Genomic DNA, 16,072 nt, shown 5'->3' on the forward strand with positions numbered 1-16,072 from the left:
GTGTAAACACAGTCGAGCAATCAAGAGATCAGTGCCCCAGCTACATGCTAAGCCATGTCGCGGAGCAATTAAAAATGGCTGGCCATAATAACTCTGATATTTAGAGCAGAGTCTAATTTATATTGGCCGACTGTCTGGCTAGTCAGTGGGTGGACGGCGATCAATTGAGCCGAACGATCAGCGATCGCAATAGTCAAGTACCGCTTAATGCGCAAATAATTACACATTTCCATATAAATAGCCGTACGGCCATCCTGTGTTGCCCAAAATCGTTGGACACTCTAACAATCCAGAATGCTGCGAACGTTTACCCTCCTCCTGATCTGCTCTGTGGCCTTTGAGGCGGCCTTGGCCTGTGTAAGTAGCGCTCCATTTTGGAAGAGACGAGACTCCAGGACTAACCTAACCCAACCCCTCTATGTCCTTGCAGAATGGCTACAAAGCCAAGCTGGTCAAGATGGAGAACTGTGCCGGCGATGATGCCGTCATGACGGTTGGCAGTGACTTCAGCCTTAAGCTGAACAAAAAATGCGAGCTGGTGCCCTCCGGCTGTATCATCAATAAGCCCTTCGGCACGGCTATGGCCAAATTTAAGGTTCAGAAGGACGGCATCGTGATGAAGGAGGGTAAGGTGGATCTCTGCCTCGCCATGGACCAGGCCCCATCAGAGGCAAAGGACATTCTGAAGCTGTTCGGTGCCCCGTCCGCTTGTCCCGTGGCCGAGGAGAAGGTCTGCGCCAACGAGCACACAGTCGATCTGTCCAAGTATAAGGCCATGCTGGGCATGGCCCGAGGCCACCTGATCATCGATTCGGAGATCAAACACGATACTGTGAGTTTTTCCCAGCTGATTTCCCATAGAATTATACCATGCTCATTCCTTGTTTGTTTCTTCCCAGGGCAAGTCTTGCTTCCATGCCGAGATCGAACTTACCAAAAACTAGAGGGTGAGCAACACCCGGATTTTGGTTTATGTTTATAATATGAGTCTTGCAAATTGTATAGTTGTAAATATGAATGCAATAAAATTGGTATTGAGGAGCACCAAAAACACACCCATTCATCTAACGCTTGTATATTGGTATAACTCACGACAATGTCATCGATGACATCGGACAGTCATCAGACTTATGCCCCGAAAAAGGCCATAAATATGAGGAAGTCATATTCTAGTTACAAGAAGGCCTCATGAATATCTAACAAAAAATTAAATGAAGAGTGAGCGAGAAAGAAAAATCGAAATTTTGGGATCCCAAACAGTACAAATTACGTTCAGTTGTGGTTGAATGACTCGATGTAATGAGAAAACTGAGACGCTGATTCTAACTGACCAACCGAATCGAATACCAATTCGAATCGATTGCCTGATTAAGCATGGCTCTGACACATACACATATTTATACGAATCGAGTTCACACCTGGCGATGTTATCTATCGAAAGTAAGACGAATTTGTAGTTACGGAAAGGCTATAGTTTATCCCTAACTTATCCTAAGTTGCAGCACAATTACAGTTGGGTTGTGCTATGTTGGCGTTTCCGTTCCATTCTCTTTCTCTGGGTCATTCATGGGTCGCCGTTATCTTCGGGTTTATCAGTTTCAGTTTCAGATTCATTATCAGATTCAGATTCAGTTTTATCATCATTCTTAATCACCGGCACCATAAGCAAGGCGCAGTCCGTTTGGCACTCCTTTAGGGTATTATACTCGTTGTATTTGTATATACGGGGGCACTTTGTGCGGACTTTTATGCAGTCGAAGATTACGCGATGGAAGGCAAAGTAGATGCGATATGGGCCCGAGCAGGCGCTCTCGTGCATATACATGTTCTTCTTCACGCAGCCGTCTTCCAAGCCAACTAAATGGAGATTCAATCAAGTACATATAGGATTTCTATATAGGGTATATCATGGTAAACTCTTACAATGCTTCTTCGCGGTCTGACCCATCATCCAGCAGAAGCCAATTACAATTACACTGAACAGCCAAAGCCTCATTCCGATACTGTTTGCTTATAGTGCAAATCTTTCGTAGTTATATCGTATGCCCCATTAGTTATGGAAAGAGCGTAAAATGGTTCCCCCCACAAGTAGAAACAGCAAGGCAGGGCCGATCTATTAGTAATATCCCTTTATATACTTAAGTATAATTGTAACATTCCACAACACTTTCGACTTACAATTAGGTTCAATCAGAAACACGCTAAAACTTAGGTTAGTCTGATACGACGGACGCGTATGAGTAGCAAAGGTAGTAATTGTATGGTAGGGAAGCTGTTTTCCGTATCTTTTCTTATTCGAAGACCATCTTGAGCATAGCGAGGATTGGGATTGAGCTTGGAACTGGGACTGGCTCTAACAGATTCCCGAGAAGCTGTAGTCATAGTCGGTATTCTTTTCGTTCAATCGGCCCAGATACTGCGAGTGTTTGATGCCAAAACTGTAGGCGGGCACATGGGAGAGGTTGATCTGTGGATATATATAGAGGAAACCGAAGCAGAAACGGCGTTCGTGATTAAAATATATTTAATTATAAATTTGGTCAAGTAAGGTCTAGGGATAGTCCTTGTCTGGTCTGTTCGCCAGCAGACATTGGACGTAACGATCGGGGATCATGGCGGATTTCTGGGTTCCAGCGAAGGGCGAGTGCGCAATGCCAAAGGATATGGCTGGAGACGAACGCTTCTCATAATACTGTGGGCAGGTCAGGAGGCCGTACTTAATTCGAATTCTAATCATAGCCCACCCTATGCCAGCCCCCATTCAACATACCTTCTCCGGACAGTGCGCCCCAGGACCGGGCTTGGAATCGTGGCTTTCAAGCTGGTACTTGCCACGCATCGTATAATGCGGCGGCTTAGGCTTGATGGCCGTGAACTCTCCGTCGTAGTAGCCAGGTCCGGGCATGACCAGGGCCGGTATTAGTGGCGGCTTCTCGCGTCCAGCCATCGTATAGGCTGGGGCCGAGCGAATCTTACCCTCCTTGCTGCTGCCCAAGACGGTGGGTATCTTGTAGACATTAGGAGCTGTCGAGGAGCAAAAGGCGGGATAGGGATTAGTACGGATCGGAACAGAGGAGGGATGCTCCGCAGGTGAATGGCTTGGCTCTTTTTGACTGGTGGTTTTTTGTTTTGTTGGCAATGGCTGGGTTAGTTGTCGGATGATCTTGAGATATGATGTGCTTGCAAAAGAACGTACAACTCAGACACAACAACAAACAGTAAGTGGGTTACCTGATGATCTTCTCCTGCACGCTGCTCGCCTCCACAGCGTACTTGACGGTGCTGATCCGCGAGGATCTGCCGCTGGTAACAATTGCCCCGTCCGACTGCACCACCGTACTGGTGCTGGCACTGGCCGCTTTCGTGGCACTGGCATCCGACTTACCGCTGGCCGTCACCTTCACGTTGCCACGCTCTGCCTGGCCGTGCAACACCTGCTTTTCCGTGGTCGTGGTGATCGTTTTTGTGGCATGATGGCTCCCATTGCTCAGTGCGGCGGGTGCATGTGCAATGTGTCCATTCACCTTTGTGGCGACCTCTGGCTGTTCCACCCCATTGACAATGCTCTTTGTCGTTGTTGTGGTGGTGGTCGTAGTCTTGGTGCTGGCGGTGTTGCTAGTGCACTCCCCATTGTTGCGCACTGTGCGGGAATATTACAAAATAAAAATGTCTCTAAACAAATCTTGTGCACTAAAAGCCAAAAAAACATTGCTTTAATCCTAGTGAAGAGAGAGTGTTTGTCTCTGGTGGAGAGAATGTGTGTGTCTCTGGGGAAGCGAAGGCGTCTCAGTCCCGGAGCATGTGATGCTGGCACTCGGCCAGGCACAGCTGTCTGGTGTCGAACATATTCGCCACGGGGCTAGAAAGGCACTTGGATCTCTTCGAAACGCACTGCTTTCCCACCGCATCGTAGTAGTAGGTGAGCTGCGGTAGCCCCGTGCAGTCCAGTGACTTTCCCTGGTTCGCTTCCAGGCAGCGATCGGAGAGAACAGGGGCCGAGTGACCCCACAAAAGGAGCAGAAACGCGACAGTCTGAGGGCACCACATCGCTGAAGATACTCGATTGAACTACTGTAGAGAACTGGGTGTGGTGTAAACAGGTGTTCCTAATTCGATTAGTGATGACTGAACTGTCTCAAATTCTATTCTAGGACGAAAGGAAGGATGAAAGCCCTATCTAATTAGATCTGCATTTCCATTTTATTGCATTTAATATGGAAATCTAATGATACCGTCGAGACCTTCTTCTACGCCTTTCAGCTACGTTACTTTGGACACGTGACTGGGTTTTCATTTGAGTTTTGCCATCACCCCTGCGACCCACAAATTTGTAGGGATTCGCACGCATAAGGGCTTCTGCATCAAAGTCGGACTTTTTCTCATCCTTCTTCTCATCCTTTTCATCCTTCTTCTCATCCTTTTCATCCTTCTTCCCATCCTCAGTGGCAGTTCCTGCGTTTGCGTCCCCTCCAGCGGCGCCATCGGTGGTGCCATTGGTGGTGCCATTGCCCGAGCTATTGGCTGGCTTCGGTGTGGTCGGAATTATCATATGAAAGTAGCAGTCATCCTGACAACGCTTCAGGGTGGTGTACTCGTTGTGCCTGTGGATCTTGGGGCATTTGGTGAACACCTTCGTGCAATTGAAGATGATGCGATGGAAGGCATAGAAGATGCGCCGCGGCCCGGGGCAGGAACTCTCGTGCTTGTACAAGTTGTGTGTCAAGCAGGCCAGATTCCGACCATCTGAATAAATCTGAATACAGCGATTCGGCTACGAAATGGTGTGCTATATAGTCTTACAATTCCTTCTGTTCTCGGTGTGGGAAAAGAGCCAACAGACGACAACACAGAGAAGCAAACGTCTCATGGCAGAAACATTTCTATACTAAAATACCCATTTTTAAGCTCTTACGACCCCCCCGAAGGGATTACACGCCCCATTCGATCTACTTAGAGACGCATTCACTGCCATATTTGATTTGATGATGGATGAAATGGGTTTGGATGGGGCTTAAACCTTAGCTTTTCTTACCGGGGCTGGCCAAGCGTCGTTCGCGTCTTTGCAGAATGCGATCTTCAATGTAGGGACCTCTATGTTCTAGTGAGGGTTTCGTGAATATTTACAGATACAGATGTGCAGAGGGGATACAGATGATGGAAGGAGCATGGCCAGAACCAAGAGGTGTGTGTGTAAGGCAAACATAGAACAGAAAGCAAACACACAGAAATAGCATTGTACAGGATATATGCAACAACCGATGTACCGAACACCAGCCCAGGGCTATGTGAAAGCGGGACCTACCTGGCAGGGATGGCATGGGCAGGGTCTTCAGGCCAAAGCTGTAAGACGGCGAACTGTCGAATCGGGAGTGCTCCGGATGATAGGTTCCAGGGGCTAGAGAGCGGAATGGAAAGCAGGCAAGGGAGGGAGACATGCAAAAGGTGACTTAAGACTGGTGTATCCTAGTACCCTAGTGGTTTACCTGGTGCATCGGTGGTGACCTTGATCTCGGACTTCGAGCCAAAGGTGTAGGCTGGTGCATGCTGTGCGGTGTGTTTCTCCGGCTCGTAGGCAGAGGGTGCTGTAAGGGGCACGCATGAATTGTTGTTGGCTCTTGAGGAGCAACGGGGGATGGAGGGAGAGGGGTAGGAGTGTGGCACTTGCCTGGTGTGTCGCTGATGCGCTCCCGATTCAGCCTCATGCCAAAGGTGAAGGCCGGCGTGGAGTCCGGTTGACAGTGCTCCGGAAAGTAGTCGCAGGGCGCCGGCGTGTGCGTCACATGCTCGATGGTCGGACGACCTGCAATTGTGTAGGCGGGTGTATGGTCGAGGCGTACTCTCTCGGGGGCGTAGTCGCATGGCGCAGGATGATGATTCTCCGCCTTGGGGTCGTATTTGCCACCAAAGCTGTAAGCGGGTGTGTGGTCTAGTCGCACCTTTTCAGGGCAATAATCTCCGGGAGCGGGTGTCTCGGACGTGGCATGCGGATCGTGCTTGCCGGCAAACGTGTAGGATGGATTGTAATCCTGCCGCACTTTTTCAGGAGAGTATGCTCCAGGAGCGGGAGTATCACTCGGTTTTTGCAGATCGTGGCGACCAGCGAAGGAGAAGGAAGGATTGTGATCTTGTCTAACATTCTCTGGATGGTAGTCTCCCGGGGCGGGAGTGTTGTTCTCCACCTTAGGATCGTTCCTGCCACCAAAACTGTAAGCAGGAGTATTGTCTAGGCGAGTTTTCTCGGGACAATAGTCACCAGGAGCGGGGGTTCCATTGGTAATCTTTTGGATGTGCTTGCCTGCCATGGAGAATGAGGGATTGTGGTCTTGTCTATGTTTTTCCGGAGAGTAAGCCCCAGGGGCAGGAGTATCACTTGGTTTCTGAAGATCGTGACGACCGGCGAAAGAAAATGCCGGGTTGTGATCTTGTCTAACATTCTCGGGGTGATAATCCCCAGGAGCAGGGGTATTGTTCTCTACTTTGCGATCGTTTCTGCCGCCAAAGCTATAAGAAGGAGCGTTGTCCGTACGGGTTTTCTCAGGGTAGTAGTCGCCAGGAGCGGGTGTGTCACTGGAGATCTTTTGAGTGTGTTTCCCAGCCATGGAAAAAGCGGGGTTATGGTCTTGTCGGTTCTTTTCCGGAGAATAAGCCCCAGGAGCGGGAGTATCACTTGGCTTATGGAGGTCGTGGCGACCAGCGAAGGAGAAGGAAGGATTGTGATCTTGTCTAACATTCTCTGGATGGTAGTCTCCCGGGGCGGGAGTGTTGTTCTCCACCTTAGGATCGTTCCTTCCACCAAAACTATAAGAAGGAGCGTTGTCCGTACGGGTTTTCTCAGGATAGTAGTCGCCAGGAGCGGGTTTGTCACTGGAGATCTTTTGAGTGTGTTTCCCAGCCATGGAAAAAGCGGGGTTATGGTCTTGTCGGTTCTTTTCCGGAGAATAAGCTCCAGGAGCGGGAGTATCACTTGGCTTATGGAGGTCGTGTCGACCAGCGAAGGAGAAGGAAGGATTGTGATCTTGTCTAACATTCTCTGGATGGTAGTCTCCCGGGGCGGGAGTGTTGTTCTCCACCTTAGGATCGTTTCTTCCACCAAAACTGTAAGCAGGAGTATTGTCTAGGCGAGTTTTCTCGGGACAATAGTCACCGGGAGCGGGGGTTCCGTTGGTAATCTTTTGGATGTGCTTGCCTGCCATGGAGAAGGAGGGATTGTGGTCTTGTCTATGTTTTTCCGGAGAGTAAGCCCCAGGGGCAGGAGTATCACTTGGTTTCTGAAGATCGTGACGACCGGCGAAAGAAAAGGCCGGGTTGTGATCTTGTCGAACATTCTCGGGGTGATAATCCCCAGGAGCAGGGGTATTGTTCTCAACTTTAGGATCGTTCCTGCCGCCAAAGGTATAAGAAGGAGCGTTGTCCGTACGGGTTTTCTCAGGATAGTAGTCGCCAGGAGCGGGTGTGTCACTGGAGATCTTTTGAGTGTGTTTTCCAGCCATAGAAAAAGCGGGGTTATGGTCTTGTCGGTTCTTTTCTGGAGAATAAGCTCCAGGAGCGGGAGTATCACTCGGTTTGTGCAGATCGTGACGACCCGCGAATGAGAAAGAAGGATTATGGTCCTGCCTAACCTTCTCTGGATGGTAGTCTCCGGGGGCGGGAGTGTTGTTCTCCACCTTAGGATCGTTCCTTCCACCAAAACTATAAGCAGGAGTATTGTCTAGACGAGTTTTCTCGGGACAATAGTCACCGGGAGCGGGGGTTCCGTTGGTAATCTTCTGAGTGTGCTTGCCTGCCATGGAGAATGAGGGATTGTGGTCTTGTCGGACTTTCTCGGGAGCGTATGCTCCAGGTGCTGGTGTATCACTGGGTTTTTGAAGATTGTGGCGACCGGCGAATGAGTAAGCTGGAGTGTGATCGTGCCGTAATTTTTCGGGACAGTAGTCGCCTGGTGCCGGAGTGGTGGAGCTGTCGAGCTTCTGCTCGTGCTTACCGCCGAAGGTGAAGGCCGGCGTACGATCGCCGCGATACTTCTCCGGTGCATACGAACCGGGGGCCGGAGTCTCGCTCACCGACTTGAGCTCGTGCCGCCCCGACATGGTGTACGAGGGCGTGTGATCCAGACGCACATTCTCCGGCTGATAGGTGCCCGGTGCGGGTGTATCGCTGGCCTTGGCCAGGTTCACGCGATGGCCGAAGGTGAAGCCTGTCGTCTTGTTCAACACGCACTTCTCGGGTTCGTATGCGCCGGGCGCTGAAAGACAATGAAAAAAGGGGAGGTTTCGTGTGAGATCGTGGGTCGTCGCGGTCAAGGTGCAAGGTGCAAGGTGCAGGGGCGGATGGAGGCTCTACTCACCGGGTGTGGCATCGACTACGTCATGCGTGGCCTTGCCAGTGATCGTGTAAGCGGGTGTACTGTGTAGCCTGGACTTTTCGGGACTATAGGCCCCGGGTGCTGGTGCCAAACGTAACAACAATTAAACTTGCGATTTACTAAAAGGCCAAGCACTTAGCCCTTAGGCCCTTACCTGGTGTATCACTGACCAGAGTGGGCCTGGTCTTCAGGCCAAAACTGTACGAGGGCGTGTGTTCTTGGCCGAAATGCTCGGGCTTGTAACAGCCTGGGGCTATAATCAGTGCAGAATGGTATATAAATCGTGGAAGCAGCTACTTATGGTCTATGGTGTGAATGGAATGTGGTAATGGGGACAAACCTGGCGTGTAGTCGGGCTTCTGTTCGTGGTGCTTGATGCCGAAACTAAACTCTGGCGTCTTGTGGGGATTCACCTTTTCGGGGCTATAGGCGCCAGGAGCTGTGGGGTACAGACACAACACATGTCATACATTCAACGATTACTCTAGTTACAAAAGAAGGTGCTAGAGGAGACAAATATTCAAGAAACTAGATACGTGGTACGGGGTACGGGCTACTTTTCCAATTCGAATCACTCGGTGGGGGGTTAGCTGGGGTTGGGGGGGGGTGGAGTATTACCTGGTGTGACCTGATCGTGTTGGATTTTAGTTCGTCTACCGAATGTGTAGCGTGGCGCATTCTTTTTTGATTGTGTGACCCTTTCAGGGCAATAGCTATTCGGAGCTGTTAGGTGTTAATAAAACATAAACATAAACGTTGTACGGGTACATAACTCAATCAAACTAGTAGTAGTAGTAGTAGTAGTAGTATCTACATCTAAGGGTGTGAGAGCTAAGGACTAAGGGTGAGTGGAGAAATAGATCGGGGGGTTATACCATCACCAGCACGCACACACACAGAAAGAGCAAGAGATGGGGGTGGGGGTTGGGGGCTGGGTGTTGGGTGGCTTCGATTAGTTGTGTTACCTGGATTGTTAACAATGTAAACGTTAACCTTAATGCGAAAGGAATAGCGCGGTGCACGCCGCTTGGTGACCTCAAGTGGCACCACTTGATAATGGTTGGGACCTATATATATATTTGTGGTCGTTTATTGTCGATTCGATGGCAATCATCATCATTCGTTGAAAGAGAAAAAAGTTTCAAATTAAAATCAAATCAAAATCAAACAAAAACACAGAAAAAACACAAACAAAATGCGACATTCGTACAGGAGAGTGTCGTAGCTACGAGCTATAGAAAAGGGATCTACCAGAGAATGAGGGAGAGAGATAGAGAGCAGCTAAAACTACATTTAACTACTGAGTGGATAGAAAGAGACGGGGAGCAAGAGCAAGAGCAAGAGAGAGAGAGAGAGAGCAACTTACGCGCTGCTTGAATGAAGATGAAAGTTTTCAGGATGCCTCATTCTTGAAATGCAATGATCATTAGTATATACAGTAATGCAGATCGCTCCATGATTGATTGATTGATTGATGATCATCCGCATGCAGTACAACAACCCGTTACATCCATATGTCATATGTCCAAAACCACCATTCAAAAAAGAACACCAGAACGGAGCGCGGGAGACCGACACTTACCCGGAATCAGGCTGAATTTGGCATCGGGCGGCTTCTGGCCGAACGTGTACATGGGCGTGGCATCGATCACTGCCTTGGCCGCCGGCTGGACATTGTATTCGCCGGGTCCGGGATTCGAGAAGCGAGAGAGCTCCTTGGGACGACTCTGTAGGGTGGCAGCGCGGGGGTAATCCTTGCCCTTGGCCCGCAGACCCGTCACATTATATTGGGCCGGTCCCGGGCCAAAGGTCTCGTACTTGCTGCCCAACTTATGGCCAAAGGAGTACGAAGGAGCGCCCTTCTTCTTCGAATCGGGGACTTTGCTGCCTGAAAGTAGATCTTCTTTACAATACCATCCACCTTCTCTCTGAGAGAGACTCACCAATCAATGTGGGAAGTTGGACAATGGCCGGTCCCGGGGTGGCTGTCTCTGCGGCAATCCTGCCCGTACGCACTGTCGGCGTCCAGGGACGTTGCTCAATGTTGCCGCCCATATTCAGTGTTCGGATGTTCCGCAGTGGGGCACAGGGTCCCGGATCGACCTCCTTCTTGCTGGTGAACGATTCACCCTGCCGAAAGAAAAACAACAAAATTTCCATCGTTTAGACCATGTTCAATTATTCAATTTTGTTGGGAGGGGGCGGGCAGGACCTTCATCGCCATGCTGCTGGGTGCTGCTGCTGTTCAGAGTATTTCAAAGTTTTGAGGTGGGAAATTGTTTCAACGACTATACGACTATAACGACTCGAATTTGACTCAAGTTCCGGAGCAAACTTTCACATGTGAAATGTATAGTTCGACCTCTAAATTTGGGTAACCTAATAATCTAAATTCCTACGTCGTACGTCCTGCCCCAGCCCATCAGCTGATGACACAAAAATCAATCGGCCATACCCCTTTTGGGCTTCGTTTTGTTTCGAATTTTCTGGGCCATGAGTAGGAGAAGGAGAAGGAGCCGCCAGCCAGGCTAATGACAAGCCGTTTGGGTAAGGGCGTGTGTGGCGTGTGGCGGCTGTCACTTTGTTGGATTTGTTGGCCCGCGTGAAAGACAACAGCAAACAATAGCAATAACTGTGCGGTAGGCTCGTCGTCGCTTCGCTTTGGCTGCCCTGGGTGACGACCTTCTTTCTTTCAGTGCGCCCCCAAAAGTGTTGCCAATCGACAGCCGAGACCCGGTGCCTGTTGGTATCAGGAGCTCCGCTTATCCATCCATCTGGGTAGTGTAATCGATACTTCGTTTGGGTATCAAGTGCAGCGTTAAATCCCTACAATTCTGCTGTGATTTCTGGTCAACAAGGTTCTTTCTTTCCTCCTTTTTTGGCCAAGAACTATGCCAAGTGCTAATGCTGCCCATTTTGTGGGGGGCATGTAAATGTGAGCCAACAAAACGATTACTTTTAATGACTTATGGCCGACAATTGCATGACGGACGGGATGGAACACAAAACAAAAACATAAACCCAAAGCTGGAGCCCAAAACTCCTCCAAAGAAAAGCGTGCAACTCGTAGTGGCCGTGAAATTGGTGCCTTTTGCTACGTAAATAATTACAACTTTGTATAGATGTATGTACGCTAGGAGGGGGCGTGTCGGAGCTGTTAACAGGGCCAATAAAGCCGTCAAGAAAGAGGGAAAAGAGCGTCCTGCACTTGTTACTCTTTGCTTTTTTGCCACTTGGCCCCGACCTCGCACATGCAATTGCCGCAGAAACACACAAAAAAAAGTCGGGTCGGGCTTATAAGGCGATTCTTACATCATTGTGGATGGAACCCACACACGAAAACTGTTTATTCAATTGCTGCTGGCTTCGGGGCCAAGATCACTCGCTAAATCTCTTGGATGAATCAGCATCAGCATCAGCAGCAGCAGCAGGCCAGACCTGAACAGAAGTCAGACATCTGTCAGACATTTTCCATTGCCTGCCTACGGACTGTTAGTCTCGAATTTCTCGGCCAAAGGCGGCGCGGCGGAGAGGTCGCATTTAATCAAGTTAATAGAGCGTCAGCACATGCAATGAATTTGCATGGCAGCGATCAGATTTCAGTAATCAAATTATAGAGATGCTGATGCTCGATAATCTATGCAAGGTGCAACAGGGGTCATCTGAACATACAGCAAAACCGGCTGGCAAGGAGAAACAGTAACGCCCACGCACTGGGGGACGCTCTCTCTCTATCTCTATCTCTCTGAGACTTGTCAGACCAGATATATGTAGTATATAGATTGCACTCATTCGATTGCTCTCGTATTCTGTTATCTCCCCAGTGACCTTCTCTGATTTCCATTTATTTTTATTTGTACGTTTACTTTTTTATTTGATTTAAATTGATATGCACACAAATTGACCCCAGCCGTGTACCCGTAACGACAACAAACACCAACGATCCTATAGATTTAGCACACGTCAGCCTTAATTTATGATATCAACTTCTAAAATATAAATGAACACGCAAGCTTTGTTTGGAAATCGACTCTCTAATACCTTGGTTCTCACTTGGGAAAACAATCATCAGACATTTTGATAGAACATCTTCGTTTTTAAGATGTTGAAACAGAGGGAACAGAAAAGATCTTCATTATTAGCGAACAGATGGTATATCTTCTTTAGAGTTGGCCAAAAAGGTACCCTAAAACAGTCAATAAAGTATATTATCTATTAGTGGAGCATGAGCCACCAAAAAGCCCTTGTATGGAGAGGTTTTCGGAGATGCTTCGGAGACAGAGGGCGCGAACGGAGTTTCAATTCAGTATCTTCCCCTCTGACTTCGGCAGACTACTCGGCATCGTGTCTGGGCAGCTTAGTCGGTCTGTTTTGGTCCCAAGAATCCAACAACAAAATACACAGTACATATTGTGTATGCTGTGAGAAAAGATTGACAGTATTTGGTTCTTGTGAAAGCTACTATTATCATGACTAGAAACATATATACCCATTCCAAACCCACCTTCTATAGGGTATGGAACATCATCAACAATCACTCTTATGCGACTATACTGCTGTTCATTTTGGGCTTCATTTTGCGCTGCTCTCCAAATGGCGAATTAGACATGAGCTCATTTCCCAAAATTTAGACATTTTCGGACGTCTATCCCAGAGACTTTTACGCCCAAATACGTCGGGCACCCGTCTTTTGCTGCTGCTGCTGCTGGCTGACTGTCGTTTCCTTTAGCCCACATTGAGTTGTCCGAAAAAGCCAGTTTGGAATTGGGTTTCCAGACAGCAGCCCACACCATCCATCCATTCATCCATCCATCTAACAACTCCATGACTCCGCCATTTGAACATAATTCACATTTTGTCTCTATTACGTTGGGAGTTTGTCTTTTTTCGCCTTAAACAATATGAGTTTAATTAAGAGCGAACAAGTTGAGCAATTGCCCCGTCCAAAAACAGACAAAACAGAAAGCAAGTGAACAGCCGGCAAAAGGCCAAACACTGAAAAAGAGAGCAAAACAACCCAATCAAATTCAGAGCCAAAACAGAAAGAACAGAACAGAATAGAACCGATCCGAACCGACACTCAAACGCTGATAAAAGCGCACGAAATCTGACGTCAGCTGGCGGAATGGACTAGTTTGTTAGATCTCCAAATCTAATTAAGTTACTCCAAACGTGTTTTGGTTCTCCAATTGCCACACCACACAACAGACCAGGCCAAGAGCCCAAAAAGAGAAAGCTGGGAAATTGTTGAGGGAAACATTTGGCAAGCTCTCAACTAGAATCCGATGCTCGAAGGCTGGTGGCCCTATTAATCGTTCAATCTCGAAATGGTTGTAATAATTACATTTTGTAAGGTTTATGGGACAGCTGTTTCCGCTCCAATGATTTATGATCATATGGCAGCGGAGTAACCACTTGAGATCACCGGCCAATATTTGCATATGAAATATGTATTGTACGTGTTATATCATTTTATAAATATTTATTCTGTGATTTCCTTTTTCTTTGTGCAATTTCTTTCTCCCTCTCTCTCGGGGATATTGTGTTTTATTTTTTGTTTACAGTTTTTTGTGGGATCGCCAGTTCTCATAATCACTGACTTTGAAAAATGAGTTAAGTTGAGTTGGGTCGACGCGTCGACCGGTTATTAGAGCTGATGTCATGGCTCGAACAGCTCTACAGGGTACCAAAAACAATGAAGAACCTGCCCCCGAGGAGGTTACATCTATGCCAACAAGTGACATCGATAGGGGAGGTCACCAGCATTGACAAAACAATGGGAGGAGCAGGCCCTGTCGCACCAGGAAATGCCAATAGTCAGACAACACAGACAACCAGCCTGCACCTGCAATCGCGTCAGTCAATGAACTTTCAGGTCAACACGCAACGACTATGGCTGAGGTTGAGGTTGAGGCCTGGCTAACGCCTACTTCTGTATTATCCTTACCACAAAATACGAGTAGGCTGTCTGCCTGTCGCGGAGTACTCCTGCCTTCTTCCAACTTTCTTTTGCACAATAAAAAACTTCACGTTAGCCTGCGGCTAGCAGCTCTTATGGCAGACAGTCCTTTCGAGGATAAGTCGTGATTTTGTTAGGATTTTCCAACCATCTGTTCGTTGCGGAAGACGAGAAAAACACACAGCGCACTATGACACAGACACTCGAAGAGATGGTTTTGTTGTTGATTTATTATTTCGTTGATTCGTTCGATTCGTTGATTGAGTTCAAGTGACAGGCGGCTTGGAGCGACGGTTGTTTCTTATATGAATACGGTTTGGGTATTATAATTACAATTCGCTTGGTTCGTAGACAGATTGATAGGTAGACTTATAAGCTGAATTGGCTGGAGGTAAAAATTGAACCGCACTCGAGGGCTGTCGAACAGAAACTGTGAGCCGTCGTCGGCAACGTTCGCTTTTCGTTTCGAATTTTTCGTCGCTTCTGGCTAATGCGTTGGCGTTTAACAGTCGGCTGTTAAAAGCTTAACAGTGGCTGCCTGTTAACCGGCTGGCTCTCTAGCGGATTTCGTATCTTTTTCGAGTCATACTTGGGTTCTATTGCCTATTGAGAAAGTCATCTTAGGGGTAAGGTCGACGTCGCCGTCGTCGTCGCCGTCTTGCCTCCTGCCCACAGTTCAATTGTATCTTAATGGCTCATTGATTTGCGATAATTCGCATCCATCGGGTAGGCCTATTTATGGCGGTGGGTTCACAAACAATGCCGCTCGACTGTGGTTATGTAATGCGAGATCGAGATCTTGCCTCTGGCTGATCTTTCCCTACCTCTCAGATACACATTTTGCTGTTGCGGTTGCCCCCAAGGCAACCTTCACCCACACACACGTGACTAATGGAGCATGAAAAACTGAGAATATTTTCATTTATTTCTAAGGAGCTGGTAGATGGAAAAAATGTATATATTTTTTGTCTTTGAAGTATAATAATTTAAGAAAAATATTCCATGAACTCTCTGAATTTGTCGATCCTTGTTTTCCTCTTTGGGGTAGAACTGTAAATATATCCATAAATTCAAATTTAAGAAATATTTCACTCACCCAAAAAGCGTTCAAAGTATTCCCCAAGAGTATAAAGTGAATGTGGGGGAACAATATTTTTGGAAAGCTCTAAAAATGTGTTACATAAAATTGTTGTATTTTGTTGTATCTCTAAAATAAAACATGGCATACATTAAGGCGTCTCGGGGCTCCTCTTTTGAGAACAAGGCAACGAAAGATAAAGATAGTTAAGACTAGAGTCCTAAAGATATTCTTCACTTTTATAAAACATGGAAGCAAATTATTGAATTCCACTTTAAATTTGAATAAGATCTATCGTTCCTTAAATATTTTTGATTCGAATAAACCCCCAATGAGGCGCATATTTTCAGAAGGGCCGCAACGCTCCTCAAAGCTGGCTGTGATATGAATATTATTACCAACACGTCACCGCCACTTTAAAGAGCGTCGCAGCATTCCTATCTTATCCCTTGGGATCTTCACTCCTTCCCCCAAAAAGTATATCTTAATAGACCACAGGAACTACCATTAATTTCGGTTGTTTTATTAGCAATATCACGTTGATGATTTGGTGTTTGTTTCTTCGGGATCGGGGACTTTCTGTACTGTACTGTACTGCACTGTAAGTGTGTGTCATATCATATACTACATACATATATTGTATGTATAGTTCTAGATTCATAGGCGAAATAAA

At 47.5% G+C, this 16,072-nt stretch overlaps 5 protein-coding genes across 17 annotated transcripts; 1 reads left to right on the forward strand and 4 right to left on the reverse strand.

The window, feature by feature from the left end:
• The first annotated feature begins 167 nt into the window (after positions 1–167).
• On the forward strand, positions 168–1,061 carry LOC108161435. The gene is made up of 3 exons (XM_017295698.2): positions 168–357; positions 431–832; positions 900–1,061. Exons 1-3 carry the CDS (start codon positions 295–297, stop codon positions 942–944), a joined length of 510 nt encoding a protein of 169 aa, XP_017151187.1. The 5' UTR covers positions 168–294; the 3' UTR covers positions 945–1,061.
• A 373-nt stretch (positions 1,062–1,434) lies between these two features.
• On the reverse strand, positions 1,435–2,029 carry LOC108161436. Its single transcript, XM_017295699.2, has 2 exons — positions 1,924–2,029; positions 1,435–1,857 (listed from the first exon to the last, which is right to left on the reverse strand). Exons 1-2 carry the CDS (start codon positions 1,994–1,996, stop codon positions 1,565–1,567), a joined length of 366 nt encoding a protein of 121 aa, XP_017151188.1. The 5' UTR covers positions 1,997–2,029; the 3' UTR covers positions 1,435–1,564.
• A 522-nt stretch (positions 2,030–2,551) lies between these two features.
• On the reverse strand, positions 2,552–2,947 carry LOC108161267 (outer dense fiber protein 3-like protein 2). The gene is made up of 2 exons (XM_017295487.1): positions 2,771–2,947; positions 2,552–2,692 (listed from the first exon to the last, which is right to left on the reverse strand). Exons 1-2 carry the CDS (start codon positions 2,945–2,947, stop codon positions 2,552–2,554), a joined length of 318 nt encoding a protein of 105 aa, XP_017150976.1.
• On the reverse strand, positions 2,931–14,876 carry LOC108163740. Of its 13 annotated transcripts, none has more exons than XM_033393250.1 (14): positions 14,655–14,876; positions 10,306–10,492; positions 9,945–10,250; positions 9,328–9,429; positions 8,981–9,085; positions 8,703–8,801; positions 8,517–8,615; positions 8,345–8,443; positions 5,666–8,242; positions 5,484–5,582; positions 5,303–5,395; positions 5,033–5,098; positions 3,232–3,640; positions 2,931–3,024 (listed from the first exon to the last, which is right to left on the reverse strand). In XM_033393250.1, the coding sequence occupies exons 2-14, from the start codon at positions 10,415–10,417 to the stop codon at positions 3,018–3,020; spliced, it is 4,173 nt and encodes a 1,390-aa protein (XP_033249141.1). In that variant the 5' UTR covers positions 10,418–10,492; positions 14,655–14,876; the 3' UTR covers positions 2,931–3,017. The 13 variants fall into 13 exon arrangements, with proteins under 13 accessions (XP_033249141.1, XP_017154690.2, XP_017154688.2 ...); XM_017299201.2 differs by having other exon boundaries at positions 14,310–14,875; XM_017299199.2 differs by lacking the exon at positions 14,655–14,876 and adding an exon at positions 10,575–10,755.
• Positions 3,682–4,963, reverse strand: LOC108163742. Its single transcript, XM_017299209.2, has 2 exons — positions 4,801–4,963; positions 3,682–4,743 (listed from the first exon to the last, which is right to left on the reverse strand). Exons 1-2 carry the CDS (start codon positions 4,865–4,867, stop codon positions 4,223–4,225), a joined length of 588 nt encoding a protein of 195 aa, XP_017154698.1. The 5' UTR covers positions 4,868–4,963; the 3' UTR covers positions 3,682–4,222.
• Positions 14,877–16,072: the final 1,196 nt, after the last annotated feature.

The sequence above is a fragment of the Drosophila miranda genome, chromosome 4, assembly GCF_003369915.1.
Source record: "Drosophila miranda strain MSH22 chromosome 4, D.miranda_PacBio2.1, whole genome shotgun sequence".
Taxonomy (NCBI): Eukaryota; Metazoa; Arthropoda; class Insecta; order Diptera; family Drosophilidae; genus Drosophila; species Drosophila miranda.

Coding starts and splice junctions, on each gene's coding strand:
- LOC108161435 (XM_017295698.2), top strand. CDS start 295: ATGCTGCGAACGTTTACCCTCCTCCTGATCTGCTCTGTGGCCTTTGAG. Junction 358..430: donor TTGAGGCGGCCTTGGCCTGT/GTAAGTAGCGCT, acceptor ATGTCCTTGCAG/AATGGCTACAAAGCCAAGCT. Junction 833..899: donor CGGAGATCAAACACGATACT/GTGAGTTTTTCC, acceptor GTTTCTTCCCAG/GGCAAGTCTTGCTTCCATGC.
- LOC108161436 (XM_017295699.2), bottom strand. CDS start 1,996: ATGAGGCTTTGGCTGTTCAGTGTAATTGTAATTGGCTTCTGCTGGATG. Junction 1,858..1,923: donor TCAGACCGCGAAGAAGCATT/GTAAGAGTTTAC, acceptor ATCTCCATTTAG/TTGGCTTGGAAGACGGCTGC.
- LOC108163742 (XM_017299209.2), bottom strand. CDS start 4,867: ATGAGACGTTTGCTTCTCTGTGTTGTCGTCTGTTGGCTCTTTTCCCAC. Junction 4,744..4,800: donor CACCGAGAACAGAAGGAATT/GTAAGACTATAT, acceptor AGATTTATTCAG/ATGGTCGGAATCTGGCCTGC.
- LOC108161267 (XM_017295487.1), bottom strand. CDS start 2,947: ATGGCTGGACGCGAGAAGCCGCCACTAATACCGGCCCTGGTCATGCCC. Junction 2,693..2,770: donor GGGCGCACTGTCCGGAGAAG/GTATGTTGAATG, acceptor ACCTGCCCACAG/TATTATGAGAAGCGTTCGTC.
- LOC108163740 (XM_017299199.2), bottom strand. Junction 9,086..9,327: donor TTACATTGTTAACAATCCAG/GTAACACAACTA, acceptor AACACCTAACAG/CTCCGAATAGCTATTGCCCT. Junction 8,616..8,702: donor GAAGCCCGACTACACGCCAG/GTTTGTCCCCAT, acceptor CACTGATTATAG/CCCCAGGCTGTTACAAGCCC.